The 18,049-nt window shown below is 43.6% G+C and overlaps 1 protein-coding gene across 3 annotated transcripts in view; it reads right to left on the reverse strand.

Moving 5' to 3' along the window:
• LOC132913021 (nephrin-like) overlaps window positions 1-18,049 on the reverse strand; it is a 99,412-nt gene that overhangs the window by 32,538 nt on the left and 48,825 nt on the right. For all 3 annotated transcript variants that reach the window (XR_009659317.1, XM_060970913.1, XM_060970912.1), the window contains 3 exons: window positions 17,866-17,976; window positions 12,093-12,320; window positions 4,334-4,485 (listed from right to left, as the gene is read on the reverse strand). Coding sequence is in view for 2 of the 3 variants with exons in the window: in XM_060970913.1 (XP_060826896.1) it covers window positions 4,334-4,485; window positions 12,093-12,320; window positions 17,866-17,976 (491 nt within the window). In the remaining variant the exon portion in view is untranslated. The remainder of the gene's footprint in view (window positions 1-4,333; window positions 4,486-12,092; window positions 12,321-17,865; window positions 17,977-18,049) is intronic.

Here is an 18,049-nt window from a genome sequence, read left to right on the forward strand (position 1 = left end):
CGGTTTCGCTTCAGCCTGCCAAAACGCTCTCGTAAGTCGTCGACAGTTATCCCCCGTCGTTTGGAGGATCGTTAAACCTTGCGTCTACATTCTCCTACTACTCTCTTAATGATTTTGCTATGGATCTTTGAACCGAATCGGAGTCCTTGATACGTGTTATTAATTATCTTTGGCGACACGCCCTAATAACGGCTCACGTACGACTATTGAATTGTCCATGGCTTTGACACGTTCGTTTCCAGGTTACATTTGTTCGAACATCATTATACGTGTGGATTCAGTGACGGTCACTGATGGCTTCGCTATCAATCCAAATGTTCCTAGATGGATCGATAGCAATTACATGGATGCACCCGGTAAATTATTATCAAACCGTCTGTCATATCCATGAAACTATTAATCTAGGCGTACTGATAACATTGACGTGACAATAAATCATCGGAGACTTGTATTTTCTATGAATATGGCCGCTCTGACGTTCGATATTAATTTCTGTGTTCAGTGTCGAACAAAATGCGAAACGATACGTGAATCACAACCTTGTTCCCTTGTCTCCTGTTTTTTTTCCAATTTTTCGCGGATAATTTTCCTTCTTCTTGTTTGTTTTTTAAAATTCCCTTTACGACTCTGTTTCCGCGACGGTGTTAAACGTTTCCACTTCGAACGTTATCCTTTTTACAAATGTCCTTATCTTATTGACGAAGAGGCAAGTCGAACTTTACATATCCTGTGCGCGAGTTGATCCGTCAACGCTTTTCGTCGATCGATTCGTACACAGTTCACGGTTATGTCGTTGTTGCTTTTGTCGCTACGAGTTACGGATGCGAACGAGCAATTGCCGAAAAAGGTATATGTTCATCGGGATAGAGCGCTCGTTCTCCTCGACGCCTGAACAAACTACGCGAACAAGATCCAGAAGAAAAATGACGTTTTCGGACATTGATGAAAAACCTATCAAACGAAAAAATCAAAATTTTTGCCGTTCCATCGACTTTTATTACACGACAGCCGCGTTAGCTATCGATTTTTTAGAAGCCTAGCGAAACCACGTTGTAACTGTCTTCGAGACACAGCTGCGCGGTATAGTTTTGTTGCAAAGTTTCCCAAAGATGGTCGAACAAAAGTGATCGGACGTGGTTCCTAAGCAGCGCGATGCTAGTTTCAATTCCTTTTCCAGAGAATCTCCTTCACGGATAATTTTTCCTTAGACGAATCTTTAGATTTCTCTTTATTTCGTTCCATAATATTTCGACAAGCACGGGTTCGCTTATACGGAGATCATCCTTTGCCCGATCTTCCAAAGAAGGATAAGTCGATGGAACTTTTAATATCGCGATACTCAAGAACAATTGGCGCGATTTTCTACCATTATCGTAATTCGTTCACACCACGGACCACTATGCCGAGTGAAAAACGCAAAAGTCCGTTTTCATCGATCATCTCGATACAGACACAGCGAAACGATTAAAAATATAACGCGCTCTATGTGATATCTGATTGGAATTTAGATAAATCGCAGCGACGCGAAGCACGGTCAATCACGGGAAAAGCATCGTAACGTTATCGAGCGTACAAAATTATTAACAATACTGTAGTTACATAAAATGAATTAATTGCAGTAATCTCTACAACTCGTGTGTTCTCTACCAGCCAGCCGATCATATTGATTACGGTTGTTCGCATAGTTATATTATGCGTTTAAAGAACAAGCAAATATCTAAAAAATTCCAGGCGGTATTGCTTAAAGAAAATATTTGATTTTTAACTGCCGCACCGCGATAAACATTTACTTTTTTCGTTATAAACAACAAACGAGTTTTCGTATATTGTTACGCGGTTTGTCGTTTTCACGTATACCCATGGACCATGGGTTATGGTTGAGCGAAAGATCTCGTTCAATAAAAACAAGCACCGAGCTGACCGAAGCATTTATTTCTAAGCGACTATAACCACGTTAATTAGAATAATACGTATCTCAATTTATTTTATACCATAATTTACGGGATCATCTCGCGTTTATGGCACGCGAAAAATAAATCGCAGCTAGCTTTTGCTTTTTTTCACGTTTTCCCTTCTTTACGTTTTTCCTCTTTTACTGGCGATAACGTAAACTATCTTTATGCGGAGCTTTATCGGCTGTACAAGCTCTTTGCATTTTCGCTATAATTTTTATATTTTCAATCGCATCGCTGCGCGTCGAAGACAAAGGCGACTGTTTCGAAGCGATCGAATTGCGAAAAGTTGAAATCATGCTAATTTATCGGAAACAAAGAGATTAATTCGTAGAAAAATATAGAACGTACAGAGAGTGGGCGGCCGTGTCGTTGGCATGCCACACGGGCTACCATTTCACCGTAGCTGCCGCATTGTGACTCCCGTATTTTGTTCTCCTTTTCCTCTTCCCATTCCTCTTTGTGTCGGTGTTTTCCTATTCGGCGAATAGCACGCGTACGCGAGCTTCTGCCTTTTCAGAGCGACGGCCAACGAATCAATGATCCATCCTAAAACCAAGACCCGAAGAAACATTCGTTTCCCTTAAACATCAATTACGTCCCGTCCAACTGTTTGCCACTTTCCGGGAACAAGTACGCCTCTGACTAGGATTACGCGAGCTCGCAGAGTTTAGTTTCCCTTACTCGATGGCGCGGGGTTCGCAACTTGTCGATTGGATCTAACTTGCGATCGGAAAAGTTGCACGGAAAAATGCCGCCGTTCTTGGAGTAACTTAGCGGATATTTTCTTAATGAAAATCGATCGTGTTCAGGCGTATCCATGGCCCATCTTCGATGATACCTAACTATCGTCACGAATCTCCGGTGTAATCTACGGTGAAACTACTGGGATCGATTATCTCGTTGAAAACCAGCGTCGCGCGTTCTGTTCGTTATTCGTTAACCCAAGAAATTTCCAACGTTTTGCAACGATGTTTCGTGGCTAATTTCACGCGAAATTTTACCCAAGCGATGTTTCATCGCGGAACGAGGTATAATTGATTTTTGGTAACTAAAGTTTGGCCGTCGTTTTGTCGCTCCATTTTATAGTCGTATAGGCTATAGTTTCAAGTTATTAAATTGTCGAGCGAGCCAGCGCCAGATACAGAATTGTTTGACGTTTCAATCTCTTCGATTAACTGTGCTGTCTGCGGGACCAAGTAATATCGTTAGATACACTTTTTATCGGAAATCCACTTAGTCAACCCATCATGTGACCTGGGGATTAATTCTATCGAGACAACAACCAACGAGTCGTCTAATCTCGGCGGAAGTGCCGGCCATGAGTCGAGTAAGCTTTCCAAAGCATTTCTCCTTACGCCTTTGATCCTTCAGGCTCAACTTCCGCAACGATCTATTCTTGCTTGAACTTTTCTAACCTTCTGCTCCTTTGTTCCTTTATTTAGACGGAAACAACCAGAAACACAAGTTTCATCAAACCCAGACCGCTCGAGATCGAAATCTGCCTTCCTCCTCCATCTTGTCATCTTGTTGTCATCGTGGGTCACACGAACGATAAGCGGAAGATGATTATTCTAGCGGAAGATTGGTAGAAAAACACGTTTGTTTGATAATGGTCGTTAAACGACTATCGGGTTGGCGTCGTTTCAACTGTTGCTCGATGACGTTCAATGTATCTACCGATATGGTCGTCGACTATCGTAATGACCTCGGTTAAAAGGGGTGAAGCAACGTTAAACGAGCCAACGCGTTAGACTATGAATTACCAATTAAATACCATTGCTCGAGCCATATTTTTCGCTTTCTTTCTCCCTCGTGGTAGCGTGGTTTTCTCAATGTGGTTATAAATGGCGCTTGTATTTACCACGTTGCAGTCAGAGCGCAGAAACAATAAATTGAGTCGTCGATAGAAACTGCAAGATCGACGGAGGGTTGACGATGGCAAAGTGTCGAAGAAAGTAGAAACAAGATAGACGGAGGCAATGTAAGGGAAATGAAAGTAAAGGCAGGAGAAACGCGAGATGCGATAGAAGCGATTTTATTTTTAGAGACCTTTTTACGCCTTGTCTCATCTAAAGTTTATTCTCCTTCTTAGTATCGTTAGTACGGAATATCGTTATCGAGATGTCGTTATTTTTATTTCTTTCAAGTTCGAGAGAACGATTTCGCGAGCAAGTTGACAAGGTGTGCACCGATCGATGGAAACGTTTCGTCTCCCAGAGGGAATATCAAAAATCGTTCCATTTCGTTCCGCGCCATTACCATAGCTTGCTACGATTTTCTCCTGTTCCATTTATTTCGTCGTTCGTAACGTTTTGTTTTATTTCGAACGCGTAATATTATAATTGTATCTGAAAGATTATAATCTGTCTTCTACTCACGTTTTTAATGGTCCTTTTAAGTTGTTTAGAAGCCTTCCACCAGGTTAAAACAGCCGGTGGTTTCGATCCCGTGCTCTGACATCTTGTTTCGTATTTCTTCCCCGCTGATAGGATTTTGTCTTTGCCCATGATTTCCACTTTCAATGGTTTCACTGAAATTATCGGCAGACATAGAAAGTATCAAGAGATATTCTTAACGAACAAAAGTCGAAAATTTTACAAGATACGAGTACACGTGGCGAAATTTCTTTGATAATTCTGGAACATGATAGTCGTTGTCGTGATTTCATTCTATCTTTAAAAACAGAGTGGAAACAGTAAGAAGTTGCAGAAGCGCAGTACGCGAAGTGAAACGGGACAATGAAACGTATAAGAGCGCGTCGAGAAAGCGTAAAGAAAATGTTATTTGCGAAACTTCTCGACTCGGTTATCGGGACAGTATTCTACGAAAGATTTCGAAGAGGCCAATTTTCAGGGACGCGAGCGCGCCTAAGCGCTTTCAGTTTCGTACACGTCCCGTTATCCCTCGATTGGATCGAAAAATAAAACGGTTTCAAAAAAAAAAAAAAAAAAAAAAAAAAAAGAAAAAAGAGGAACGCATTCGAGACTAGATGGGATACGGCGTTTTAACGTAATTAATAACGATTACGTTACAAATTTCTGCTTGATTGCGAAGCTCGGTTTCATCGGCGGGCTGAAGGGGAAATAAAACGTTGCAGGCGTCAGAGAGTTTCATCGTAGATCGAGTTGACAGATGCCTTTCACAGCGAGGTCTTGGCTTGTTATTAATTAGATGACGAGATTGCGACCGCGCGCGGCTGGCAAACGGGAAAATAACCGAGCATTAATTAAACGTTCTGCTCGGTCCGCACGCTCGAAAACCGTGCGCTGACGCAAACCGGGAACGGCGTGGCGTGGTGCGGCGTGGCACGGCACAGCGCAGCATAGCTATTCCTCGTTACCGGCCTGTAATTATCTGCCATTGTTCGCGGCCGTTAAAGCGTTCGTTACTTGGTGTCTACGCGTTCTCGTCGTCTGCAAGTTCGCGGTCGGCAAGCTGAATCTTTTAACCGAGTCGATTAACGATCGTGGAATCTTCGTTTCCGACTTTCAAAACTTTCTCCCTTCAGCTCGTTACCGAGCTCTACGGTTCGTTTTGCCGTTAGAAAGATTTTGATCGCTTTGCAACTTCTTCGACTTTACAGCCCGCGGAGATAAATACAGTAGAAGGCGACCGCGCATCGCGGCACCGCCAAAGATTTTCCAACTTTCCACTGATTTCTGCAAGACCCGAGAGAAACTTCCTCGAGACGTAAATTTACCGTACGACCAGACTCTACGCTCCGGACCGGTTGAATAATCATCGTTATTTCTTCCCTCTTCTAGCACATTCTTCCGTTGTTTTTCTTTTTCGTTCCCTTCCTTTTTTACATTTATCCAGTTCTAGCGCTTACTTTAAACCGGACCTTTCCTCCAGATCGTACAGTTTCTAATTGAACGCATCGATCGCTTAAACACAAATGGACGCATCGTTCGCTGAACGAACGTTTACCTACTCGCGTTGATCAAGTACTACGTAGAAAATCTACATCTGCGGTAGTTGACGTTTAAGCGATTATTTGCTAGTTTGCGGGATGTAAAATTTATTTCTACGTATTTTCCGCGCACGAGACAATTTTAGCGGACGAAATTTTCGTTTAGCGATGCAGTAAACAAAAAAAAGCGGAGAAAAAGGAAGGGGAAACGACACGTTATGCAGAGAACCGGACCGTCACTCTAGCTAGTTGAAAACTGTGTCAGAGTCAGGCTACGCGACCAACAACTTTTTTGTTCGCCTCCGTCCACAATTTTGATGCACTTACTGATCCTGACAGTATGTTTCGAAACACCAGCTTTGTTCGCTGTCCGAACAAAAAGTTTTCCCATCTCGTGCTCGTCTCGCCGGAAATTAAACCAAGACTTTTGTCGATTGCTCGCTTTTTTCCCTTTCGTCTACCGCGACTTTAAAAATGTCAAGATACTACAGATATATCGTACAGTATTATGTTTCACCGTTGAGGATTCCTCCTCTTCGACGATCAAAGGAAACTGTCGCGTAAACAGAGGATAAGCGTTAATAGATCGCGGAAAAGACGAATCGAAAAGTATTATTCCTTTACGACGACGCGACGTTTCGCGTTGCCAATAGCCCGACGTTTCGCTATCGCCGTTTCAAGGTAAGTTTTTGGAAATGAACAGAGCAGAAACAGAGATCGATGAGAAGTGTCGGGAATAGGTTGTAAAAAAAGTGGGGCATGGAGTAGGACGCGGTGCAATGGCGTACAGAGGCAAGAAAGGAACGTCTGTATAAATAGAACTCGTAGAAGCAAACGAAAACGAAAACAGGCGGAAATTAGTGTGGATAAAACTGCGGAGTGTTTAATTTGTAAATCAAAATTCATGTCGTCGGGTGGAAGGGCAGCCGAGAACGGCTCCTCTGAATTTGACTCGCTGCTTTTTAATACCCACACCTCAACTACGAGATAATCTTTACATTTTTCTTGCCGCCTCTCTTGACATTACCTCTTGGCTACCGTGTTTCCGGTAATTCTCGCTTTAAATTCATTCAAAATTCTTTGTACAGCAACAGGACGAGAGAAATACGAAATCGAGCTACAGACAAGGATGTGGAATTTCGCTAGCCGCCCGCGACAGTTTATTTCGACGTCTTGCCAGCGTATTTATGCGTTTAATATGTTTCACGGTTCGCGGGCTTATTACTGACGAGGGAATAATGCGTCTCGCGCTGGGGAAAAAGCCGGAGTCGGGTTAAGGAGGAACCTTGCAGAGGTTGAAAAAAAAAAAAAAGAAGGGCATGGGGGAACGAAAAAGGAGAAAAAGGAATTGGAGAGAAGTTTAAATGGCTCGTTTGTCGATTAAGTCGGTTAGTTCTGGAACGAGCGAACATTAAAGAACGGTCCGTATGCGCCGATTCTGCGAATTGTCGACTTAAGTGAAATTTTAGCCAGATCGGCCACGATTCTAAGTGATATTATTGCCATAATTTGGCAAAACCGCAGCTCGTATCATTTTCACCGCTAACCTCTTCACGCTCGTCGCTTAAACGAGTCGCCCGGTCTGTTTAATAAGCTTTTCCAGCAGACCACGCCCAAATACGATACGATCGCGTTTGCGACTTCGCGAAACTCAACCTTTCTGTCGAAATTAACCAAACTTTACTTGGTTTCGCGCGACTGTTCCAACGTAATATCAATGGTAGGGGTTAGGTTTTAGTTTCGTTCCTATCGATGCAAACTTTGTTATTCTGACCGTCTCGTCGAATCGCTAGCGGAACCGAAATTGGATCGTGTTATACTTTTGACTCATTGGGGAAATACACGTTTCGCAATGATAATCGTACGAAAACAGGAAGTTATTAACTTGCCGCGAGCTCGCTAAGGTATTAGGAGCTAAAAGTTGATCAAGTTCGTTCGTCTTTGAGAGCGTCTGTTCTTACTTGTACTACAACAACTGTTCTTACTTGTCTCTCGATCGAAAAGTACATCCGCGAGGATTCGCGGTTACAAGATTCATTACTTCGTGGGTCTACGAACGTCTCGAGTTTCGTTCTTTTAGTAAAATTTTCCTCGCGTTCCTACCACAGCGTGTCACGCGGTACGAACAATCGAACGATCTCTATCCGCGCGGCTTTTACACGATGGTCCTTCGTCTTCTTCTATTTTGTTTTATGCATAGCCGAACAAACGTTCGATGAGCGCTCGAAGACGAAGGAGCAGGAAAAGTTGAATCGTACGTTTGATTATTATCGATGGTCGATTATTACCACGAACCGAGTGATCGATTAGCAGCTCGATTCTTGCTTGACTCTTATCGCTTTCGTTGATATTCGTTTCTATGAAAGACTAACGAGCAAACGAAGAGAGGTTCGGTAGTTTTCTTACTAATTAACGGGAACTCGATGACGGCGGATTGGTCGGTGGACTTTTGTCAAATGTAAGTTCTTTGTTGTCATTGAACGTAGAAGTAGAAACGTGAGATTTCCCGACAGGTTAACGAAGTCGAGCAATTTTCTTGAGCGGCGTTCTCCAATTCCACGCGCTAATGAAAATGAACCACAGAGAGAAAATCTTTGGCCACGTCGCGGTCACGTCGCGTTCGTGTTATCTTCGCGTCACTCGATATGCTCTTGAAATAGTCTTGTTAAATTGGTAAACTATCACAGTCCTTGCGGATTTATGTATATATCAGATATACGTATATCCTATATACATATGTATGTATATCGGAAAAGGAAGTCGAAGTTGCGAGAGCATACCTCCAGATGTGACCGTCACCCTCGAATCTTACATGGCGATATTCCGATAATTCCGAAATATGCAGATGTATTCGATGCAAATGACAAAGACTCGCTCGAGCCAGGTGCATTTTTGGTTGGAGAGAGACGCATGCCGGCTAGCTCTTCGGCTCGTTAGAATTTCAACTGTATCGATCAAGAATCCTCCAATTATCCGATGTACGCTTCATCGGTCGTGCCTCCAATTAGTCTGAGATTAATGGAAGCAGAAAGACTTCATTTTTATCCCAGCTGCCCTTCTCTCGAAAGAATAATAAAACCGTTGTTCGATTCATATCGAAGGCAGCTAATTTCCGAGTATGTATCTGTTTCTTCTATGGTTTTATATAGCATGCGTATAGCGTGTATGTATATATCAGCGAATCTTGAATCAGTGAATTTTAACTCAAAGGACGCGATCTTGAAATAATTTATCTCGTTTCCAAACAAACTCGTTTCTTTGATTTTATTTCTCGCTAATAGCGCAACTTCCTAACGATGTTATTAGTATCGAATCTTAACGCGACGTTTGCTCGAATATCCGTACTTGTAGAATAGTTGGTGAGATATATATTTGCGTGAAGTTTCTACGTAAGTTTACGCGTTTCTTATCGCTGATGAAAATACGCGAACGCGAGGCGTTCGACCAAGGCGAGGCGAAGGTGTACGATCGATTCGTGCCCACGTCTGTCGTCAAGTCGTCTCTTCAACTCGTTAGACTTTCGAGTAGTTGAACGGAGTGCTTGTCGATCATTCGCCGCGTGCTTCATCTAACTCAGTCCAATCAACGAATAATCGAGCATCCCAGTTACCAACTCCGTACGAACGATTCAGCTGGGTCGTTAGGCATCGTGGAAGAAAAATGCAAGGTAATCTTGGTCCGATTAACCATTCCACTTTGTTATTGGTTACGCTTTAGACGACAAGCGGTTTGATGTTTGCTGTCCCGTGTACGAGCCAAGTATCGCAAAGTCGATCTAGTATCGTGCTTCTTTGCAAATTGCTGATTGCTTTAACGGATAACTCGGGTGAATGGCGATTGTTGGCGTGTTACATGGCGCCGACGAGAATGGGCACGTGCTAGAATTGTAAACGAGCGTGCAAGCAATTAAAGTTTTGAAAGTTTTGAGTAATTGGTTAGTGTGCTTTGCAAGTGTTCGAGTTTGCTAGGGTTAGATGTTGGAGTTGAAGAGAGTGGTGGCCAAGTCGATTAATCGTTGAGTTCGTAAGTGAACGTTAAAGCGTAGTCCGTAAGTGTGACTGGGGATGAAGATATCGAAGGGTGTAGGATAATAGAAAGTTTAGCGAGTGGAGTTTAAAGAGTTGTGTTAGTGTTGTATTAAATAGGCGATCAGTGTTAATATCCATTCTCACTTAGCTCGATTCTTCGAGTAATAGGATAATAGATACGTACTCCTCGTACGAAAACCGATTTATAGGATCTATACGTGAAACAACGTAGAGGAGAATGGAACGAAGGAGGTTGAAAGCGAAAAGCGATGAAAGATTTCTCTGTTTCGCCGAATTTCTCATTTTTAACGATACCTATGACGTCTGGTTTAAAGATGGTTTTCATTTAGCGCGTATTTCCCAAGCGAGTCTTTTACACCATCATCGTTCAGAATTACTCGATTCGGTTTCTTCTTGTATCCGACGAGCGGTAAGACCTTCCGCGGCGCGCAATTTAATTTAAAGTTGTTTGTCCGATGGAAAAGTTTCTCGCGGGATGAATCTCGAGCGTACCGACGAGTCGGCCAACAACCCGGTGCTTATGAAATTATTAATATTAATTTCCTGCATCGACTGACATCTGCAATCGCGGTTCTGTTCGCCGAACCAACCGGAGAGTTTTTAATCGGATCACGAACTACGGGAGCTCTTAATACGCGCAGAGAATACGAGAAGAGTCAGCGTGGACGTTTCGCGTCGCGACGAAGCTTGCCCTTCTTTTCGCGCGAGAAATCCTTTTGGATACCAGAGCGATCGCGAATTTTAAAGAAAACGTTCCCTGACGAAAGTTGGGTTCGAAACCGCTGGCGGTTTAGAACGGGGGGGGGGGGAGGGTGGCGAGTATCAAGGAGAACGAATCGAAGTCGATATCGTAAAACGATTCGTAGCGACTTTAATATCGGTCGTCAAAGAAGCGTCGGGATATATGGTCGCTTGTGTTTCTCTTCTTTTTCGATGATTATCAACCGGTCGCTTTGCTGGGATTAATTCGCTTTCGTCTGATTTTTTCCATTCACCATTTCATCGACGTTTTCGCCCGATAAACAGAAAGCAATAAGTCGTTCCTTTCGACCATTCAAATCGCTAACGGGTCAGCTGCGTCGAAAGGAGGTAATTATCACGATGTATTTATTCGACGACGTTTTTCTGTTTTATCCAAGATGCGAATACGCGTTTCTTCTCGATTATCGTTGAAACGTGCAGCAATAGTTGGCGTGTGTTGGGTAAACGATTCCCCTTGTAATATATACATAGATATGTGTACGCATTTCATAAAATTTAATTGGACATGGTTACAGGTATACCGATTGATGCACGTGGCTCGTCGCGGTTCGCCAGGCGATTTCAGAAGTAACGTTATTAATGACATCAGAGTCCTGATTGCCTTTCAAACGTGATTTCCAGTGTTGCGCGGTCGTTGGCTGTCGAACATACTACACGTACCTCTCTTTCCGTTATAATCGTTTGAAAAATGTTTCAATTTCAGCTCGTCGAATCTAACTGCTGCCATTGATATCGCCGTTTTCGAAGTTCGTTCATTTCAGTCAGATTTTATGGGAAAAAATCCGTCGTAGAGAAGTTGGACGCGCGATGGTTAAACGTTCAACCGTTTCTCGATTCGGATAAAAAAATACACGCACAAACACTCGATATCCGTTCCTCTCGTCCGAAGAACTTTGTTCGCTTTTATCCTATGTGCGATCGCGCGCGTGAAACTTGCAAAAAAGTAAAAGAGGAAATAAAAGATAAAAAGAAAGAAAAATAGAGCGAGAGAGAATACTTGGACGTGTACGCGTCGGGTGAATGGGCACGACGAAACCTCTGTGCCGACGGGACAAACACTCGAGTTTCGAACCAAACGATTTCCTGCATCACGGGTAATTAGCCCCGTTAATTATTAATCATTTCATTAACATAACTGGGTTGGCTTTCGCGGCTAACGAAGAGGCAAATTACCTACTGTTCTTTTAGGCAGATAAAACGACGTTATTGAAATCTTCTGTCTTTTGTAGACGGCTTAATTGTCTTAATTGCGATCCTCTAGTATTTCGTTCGTTCCTTCGATTTTTTGAATAATGTTTTTAGCTATCGGCGATGCTCTAAGCGTACGTATTCGATCTTTCGAAAACGGGAGGGGCCGGAAGAATCGCGATAAAGAATTAACGAGAATAGGGGAAAGCGAGTCATTCCACTTACTGTGAAGTTCGATGATAACGGCAGTGGTGGGTGGCGGTGCTAAATGAGTATTGCTTGCTTTGCAGAACAGTTTGGCGTGGTAGTGACTTCTCGTGAGACCCTTCAGCGTCACATTGCTTATGGTTACGACGTTGGTTTCGCCTCCTGGCCCTTGGGTCTCCCGAATCTCCGACGGCGCATCGATTGTCTGCGACTCCAGAAACCACGTGACCCGGGGTCTTGGTTTACCTAAATCGAGCAGACAAGTCATCTTAGAACGTACACAAATGACACGACTTATGCATTTGCATGCCACTTTAGTCGTCAGCGAACGTGACAACCGAGTGAAAATGCAAACAAAATTACGTTCATGGAAATCTTATAGTAAATCTCCAGTATCGCAAGCTATTTGCAGAATTATTAGAATCACAATGTGTCGAGTTGCTATGTACAGAATTTATTATAATTCTTATTCCCCTGAAGGACGTATATACGATACTGATGACGTATCGTTACTTTACACGTTAGCCGTATAACGTTTTCCCGTTGTTTCTTACATCTAGTTGGTATTCCGCTGTCTTTGCGTCCCAGCCTTATCGCTGAAATTTCATTTATGTCGTCGTTACGCTTTGTCCCTATTGCTGGAATTCTTGATTCCTCGGAAGGTTAAGTTTCCCAGTTGTTAGAATTCTCTCTGCAACTTCTTTTACCTCTGGTAGAATTCTTTTCTCGAATGTAAGAATTTTTCCGAGTCGCAATTTCATCAGGATAGGTTGTACTTTAAAAAGGTATGGCCGAAGGAAAGCCCGTCGACTGAGCCTCAATGATACGGCATTTTCTAGCCTTGATCCGGGATGATCACACACGAAAGTAGTTGAAACCGGAAGCAAACTCCGAGAAACGTTTACCGTGGCGAGATAGTCGATAGAAATGATTTTCGAGAAAGTGACTATTAGTAACCATTGACCGAACAGGGTAAATGGACCGATGGGTACTCGACCAAGAGCTAGTTGTTGGTAGCGTAAGAAAGCTTCGGACACGCTCCGTCACTCGTGGGAAAATCTAACGGCGTCGATGCTTGATCAATCGCTGTTTGATGTTTTACTTGGCAATCCCGCAATATCGTTGATCCATATTTGACGGAGTGTTCTCTATCGCTTGCTCGTAACAAGCAGGTTGATCGTCGGTTAGGACAATTCGAGTAACTGGACTAATCCGAGTAGACGACGTATCGAAACTGTGTCCATGTTTACGAATGTATCAGAGACTCCGAGCTAGTCGTCAATCACGTCGCTCGACGGGTCTTACTCGGCCGCAACATTAGCGATCTCGATAGTCTCGATGTACCGGTTATATGGTCACCTAATTCCCCGAGTTAATTATCCGTGCAAATTTGTCTCCTTGAATCGCGAGTATAGGAAGATCCCGATGCGATAGAGTCGGCGTATTTTATCACGCAAACGATGATGTACTTCCTGTATTTCCTTGATTAGATCGAAAATATGTATACCTACTGTATACACGCAGTAAAGACGAATGCGAACGCGAACGCGAACGCACAAGTAAACGTATCTCTGGATAGATCGGTTCGTCGAGAGAAACAAGATTTGGTTCATTTCGAAGGTGAATTACGCGCCCGGAGAGCTAACAGTGACAGAAATCGTGGGTTGTATGGTTGAAGGAGAAAACTGGTAGAGGGAGAAATCGTGGGTGAGTGTCACACGCTCTCGACTTTCCGGTAGGCGAGATGGGGAATTATTTCATTGCTTCTACGAGAACGGAACTAGAAAAGGTGGAAGTAAGGGGCCGAGGATTTCTGGGGATAGGAGGAGAAGGATGTTTATTGCTCTCCAGGTTTCCACCTGGTATCATGGATGGTACACAGGTATATATCACGAGGTTCGCGAGCCGAGTACGACTTGCTCGTAATAATGCTACGCGACAGCGAAGGAAGTACAATAGAAGGCGAATTTTAGTGGCTTTCGACCGCATTCGCTACATTTGTAGCCCCGACAAGCCCCGATCGTTTCGTTTACTCTGTACGAATTTCGTTAGATATACCTTGATACTTGATTTTTCTGTAATTTTGATTCTCGATAGAAGCAAAGTTGGAAATTCCAGAAATGCCTCGCGCGACTGTTTGCTCGTGGACGCAGCTTGAAACTGGAACGTTTCACGAACAATAGAGCGCATGGTGTTACGTCGAGAGGTTCCTAATAACGCAGCTAAGTTTAGCTGCCACTTAAACGATGCCATTTATACGATTCAAGTTTCAAGATTCGTCAACGAGGCAGCCTTTCCGCGGTAATTAGTCTTGTTACGAATAGCGATCGATCTCTGCCCCTTTAAGCTGGGTTTTTGACTTTTCGATAACGTTTTTGCCTGAATAAGGGTCCTTAAGCGAGTCTGTCCCATTCACACCGGCGGAATTTGCTGGAAATCAATTACCACCGCAATTCGTCGAGAAATTCCATAGTTTGTACTGATTTTATTTCCCTTCCCGTCTTTGCAGTGGAACGCTAGGAACTTTAAAAAAGCCGGAAAAGTAAAGATCGAGCAAACAATGAAAGAGAAAAACTGCAGGATTCGCGAGTGTTGGTCCGCGAGGTTAAAGCAAGGAATACCGTTAGCCGCGGGTCACGTTAAAACAAACACTTTACTCTGACCTGCTGTAAAATTACTTCCATGCGGACGTTTTAACAATGCCGAAGCAACGCGCAACAGTCGAGGAAGGTGAGACGCGTGGCAAAGGCTCAAGATAGTATATACGTGTGGTATCTATACATTGTGCGACAACAATGCGTGCCACAATGGACATCTCGCCAAGGTGTGTTAAACATCTCGATCGCGCATCGTTCACGATCCTGTTTTTTATATTTCGCGTGTATTGTTTCGCGTCCTTGGAAATTGTCGAAGCAGAAACTCGCTCCAAACGAGATAACTTCCGATAAAGTGAATCAAAATCCTTATTTATAAGAGATTATCGGTGTTTCATTTCTTTTCAAGAATAGCAGAAGAGTTTCGGTTTGCATATAGAGAATCTCGTGTCTAGTTTGTCTTAGTTTTCGGATACTCGTCTCTTTGCAACAGCGTTTCAACACCGCCCTCGATGTCCGACCTTAATTGGAAGAAAGGAACGTTCGGTCGCGCAGCGACCTCCCATTTTCTGTTGTTTTATCAAAGACGGTAAAAGCGGTAAGTCTGAAAAAGAATCTACGGAACTTACGTCTCGAGTTGATAAAATTCCAAAATTCCGATCTTCCTTACTTCATGAATCCTCTTTTAACCAACAAGCATGACGTACATCGGAGAAAACACACTCGTAGAAATAGAGCCGCTGGAATTTTTGGAACCTCAACGGCCGACGATGCGACGCGACGCGACGGCTCGCTGGTTTTTTATGGATGCACCTTTGTTCGCGAAGCACTTATAAAAAATATTTCAACTATTCCACAAAAGTTTTCGGTAAATATTTTTCTCGACAGGGTGAATGCTAGTTTTTGCCTCGTTTTTGCCTCGTTTTTACGACTCGTGGAATCGCAGGGTGGAAGAAAAGGCGTAAGTTTTAAAGGATGGTCGGTCGGTCGGTCGGTCGACATTTCGTTCAAGTTCATCCGACTGGTTTTAAGCTCGCAGCCAAATAATAATCGCTACTTTGGCAGCAATACCTTGCCATCGCGAACCCAAATCTGCCGTTGAAAACGATCCCGACGATTATTCACGTCTTATGCCAAGTTACACTCTTACCTTGAATTTTGGACACACTGCAAGTACTTTATCATATACTTACGACTGTTCGCCTTCTGTACGCATGGTTTTGTACAGTTGGTCTTGACATGGATTACACTTCGCGATGAAATCGCTTTGCGAACTGGAGCCGCTATTATCTTTAGCTATAAATAACTCGCGCATTGATTTGCTCGATCGTAATCCATCCAGCAGACGTAGGTTTCGAACTTCTTTGTACGGAATTGGCAATTTCCAAAGGAGAGTCGGAACAGCGGCAGTGGTTGCGAACTGCCGTGACTCAGGCACGATCGTGAAGTAAGGAGAAAATATAAATTTGTCGTAAGTCGCCGCATAGACCGGTGTTTGACAGTTCTCGTTGGTTACTCGTATCTCGTTCGGATACCATGAAGTTTGGCCGACAATGCGAACCTTCCGGAAGTCGTGGGTTACCTGTCCGTGCACACGGGAAGAGAAAACTCTCAGAGCAAGTTGGAAATTCGTTTTCTCCTTGGAGTGACAAATCGCTCGTCCGAAGGACTGCAGGGTGAACGGCTGGCTGGTCCGTCGACTGGTTGGCTGTGAGCTGTAAGTCGTGTAATCTTCCTCAAGGACCAGAGGAAAGAGCACGGAAAGAGAGAAGGAAAAAATTCGTTGTTGAATTAAGGAAAAAGTTCCGGCAGAGCCAGTTTCTCGTTAATCTTTCAGATTCCATTGCTCGATGTAATATCGAATGTATAATGAAATTAAAACATTTTGGTCTCACAAATGGTGAAATGTTTCTGAACTTTTATGCGCAGAACAATGTCGATAGCGAGTTTCTCTGAAATTTACCTCGATTAAATAATGTTTAATAATACGTTTGCGATTGGCATATCGCCGCTCGAGGGCTTTTTTCAATTTTCATTTTTCGTCATTATCGTTGAAAATCGTTCGGTAGAAAAACAGCGAGTTTCGAATTCGAATAATTTCGAAACGACTAGTCTCTCTATCGTTCGCGTTCGGAAGCGTTGCGCGAACCAAGAGACGATAATATAGACGGATTTCTTTTTCGCTAACGATCGATGCATCATCGAATGAGTTAAGAAGGGTTTGCAAAGTCGAGACACGAGGCTGTACCGCGAAAGAAGGTACCCCGTCGAAGATTAAAATTGGCGTCGATCCAGAGAATTTGTCGCGCAACGTGACACCTATCAGGCGACGAATCTTGGAAAAATCGCGCTGGACTCTTCTTTTTCCTTTCTCCTTCTTTTCCTTCCTCCTTGGACTTTTCGCCTATTTCACTTCGTATTTTCTTCGAATAAGCGAATGCTGGCTGTAAATGGAATTGGCTTCGCTCCAGTGAATACTCGCGGTTCAAGGAAATAGGATTTTTCGTCCGGCGCGCAAGATTCGAAAGACGTTTGCGCATTCGTCACCCTTCGTGCTGCGTTTTACGCGCGATTACATATACGTGCAGATTTCTCTTCTCATGGTAGACGTCGCTCGCGTCATGTCGCGGTTTCGTCTTAACGCGACTTACATACCTCGGGACGTATCCCATTGATATTCCGCTGTCGTATTTTATCTCCGTTGCTATTTTTTCGAGAAACACACCCTAGGAGACTATTCGTTTGACTGACGTATCGATGAACGCGAAACGAGACGGCACGTTGTACCATTTCTCTATTAAATTTCGCCAAGGAACGAGTCCCCTCGAAGAAGAAACCCAGTTTTAGCGCTGTCGTCGAGCAATTTGATCGAGTATGACGGATGCTCGGTTACTGTCCGCCAGGTTTTTATAAACGATGCGCAGCCACTTATAATAATTCATCCCTCTAATCGGCTGGAAGCAATTTCTGGCAGCGATCCATTATTCCCGGTATTAGAAAGGAGGCGGACTTTAGTCAACGGGGTTCCGGCCAATTAATCCACAGGGGCGGAACATGGCGACAGATTATTTTCTCGCGAAATAAATGACAGCTCCGACACGGGAGTGCAAACAGAGGGATACACCGTTTTGCAAGATTGTTTCGGAAGCCGTTCGGTCGTTAATCTCGCACACGAAAAATTTACAGTCGACGCTTACCTCCGTGAACCTCGCAGACAAGGAACAGGTCAGCTCCTTCGGGATAGGCCTCGAGAAGTTTGCTCATGTCTCTTCTCTTCGCGTCGTAGATTATCGGCTTCGCTGGTGGCACTGTGAACAGAAAGGGGGACCAGGTGAGCGGCGACGCGTTCCCTTTTCTCAACATAGACCGATAGAATCGAAT

This window comes from Bombus pascuorum, chromosome 12 (assembly GCF_905332965.1).
Source record: "Bombus pascuorum chromosome 12, iyBomPasc1.1, whole genome shotgun sequence".
Classification (NCBI taxonomy): domain Eukaryota; kingdom Metazoa; phylum Arthropoda; class Insecta; order Hymenoptera; family Apidae; genus Bombus; species Bombus pascuorum.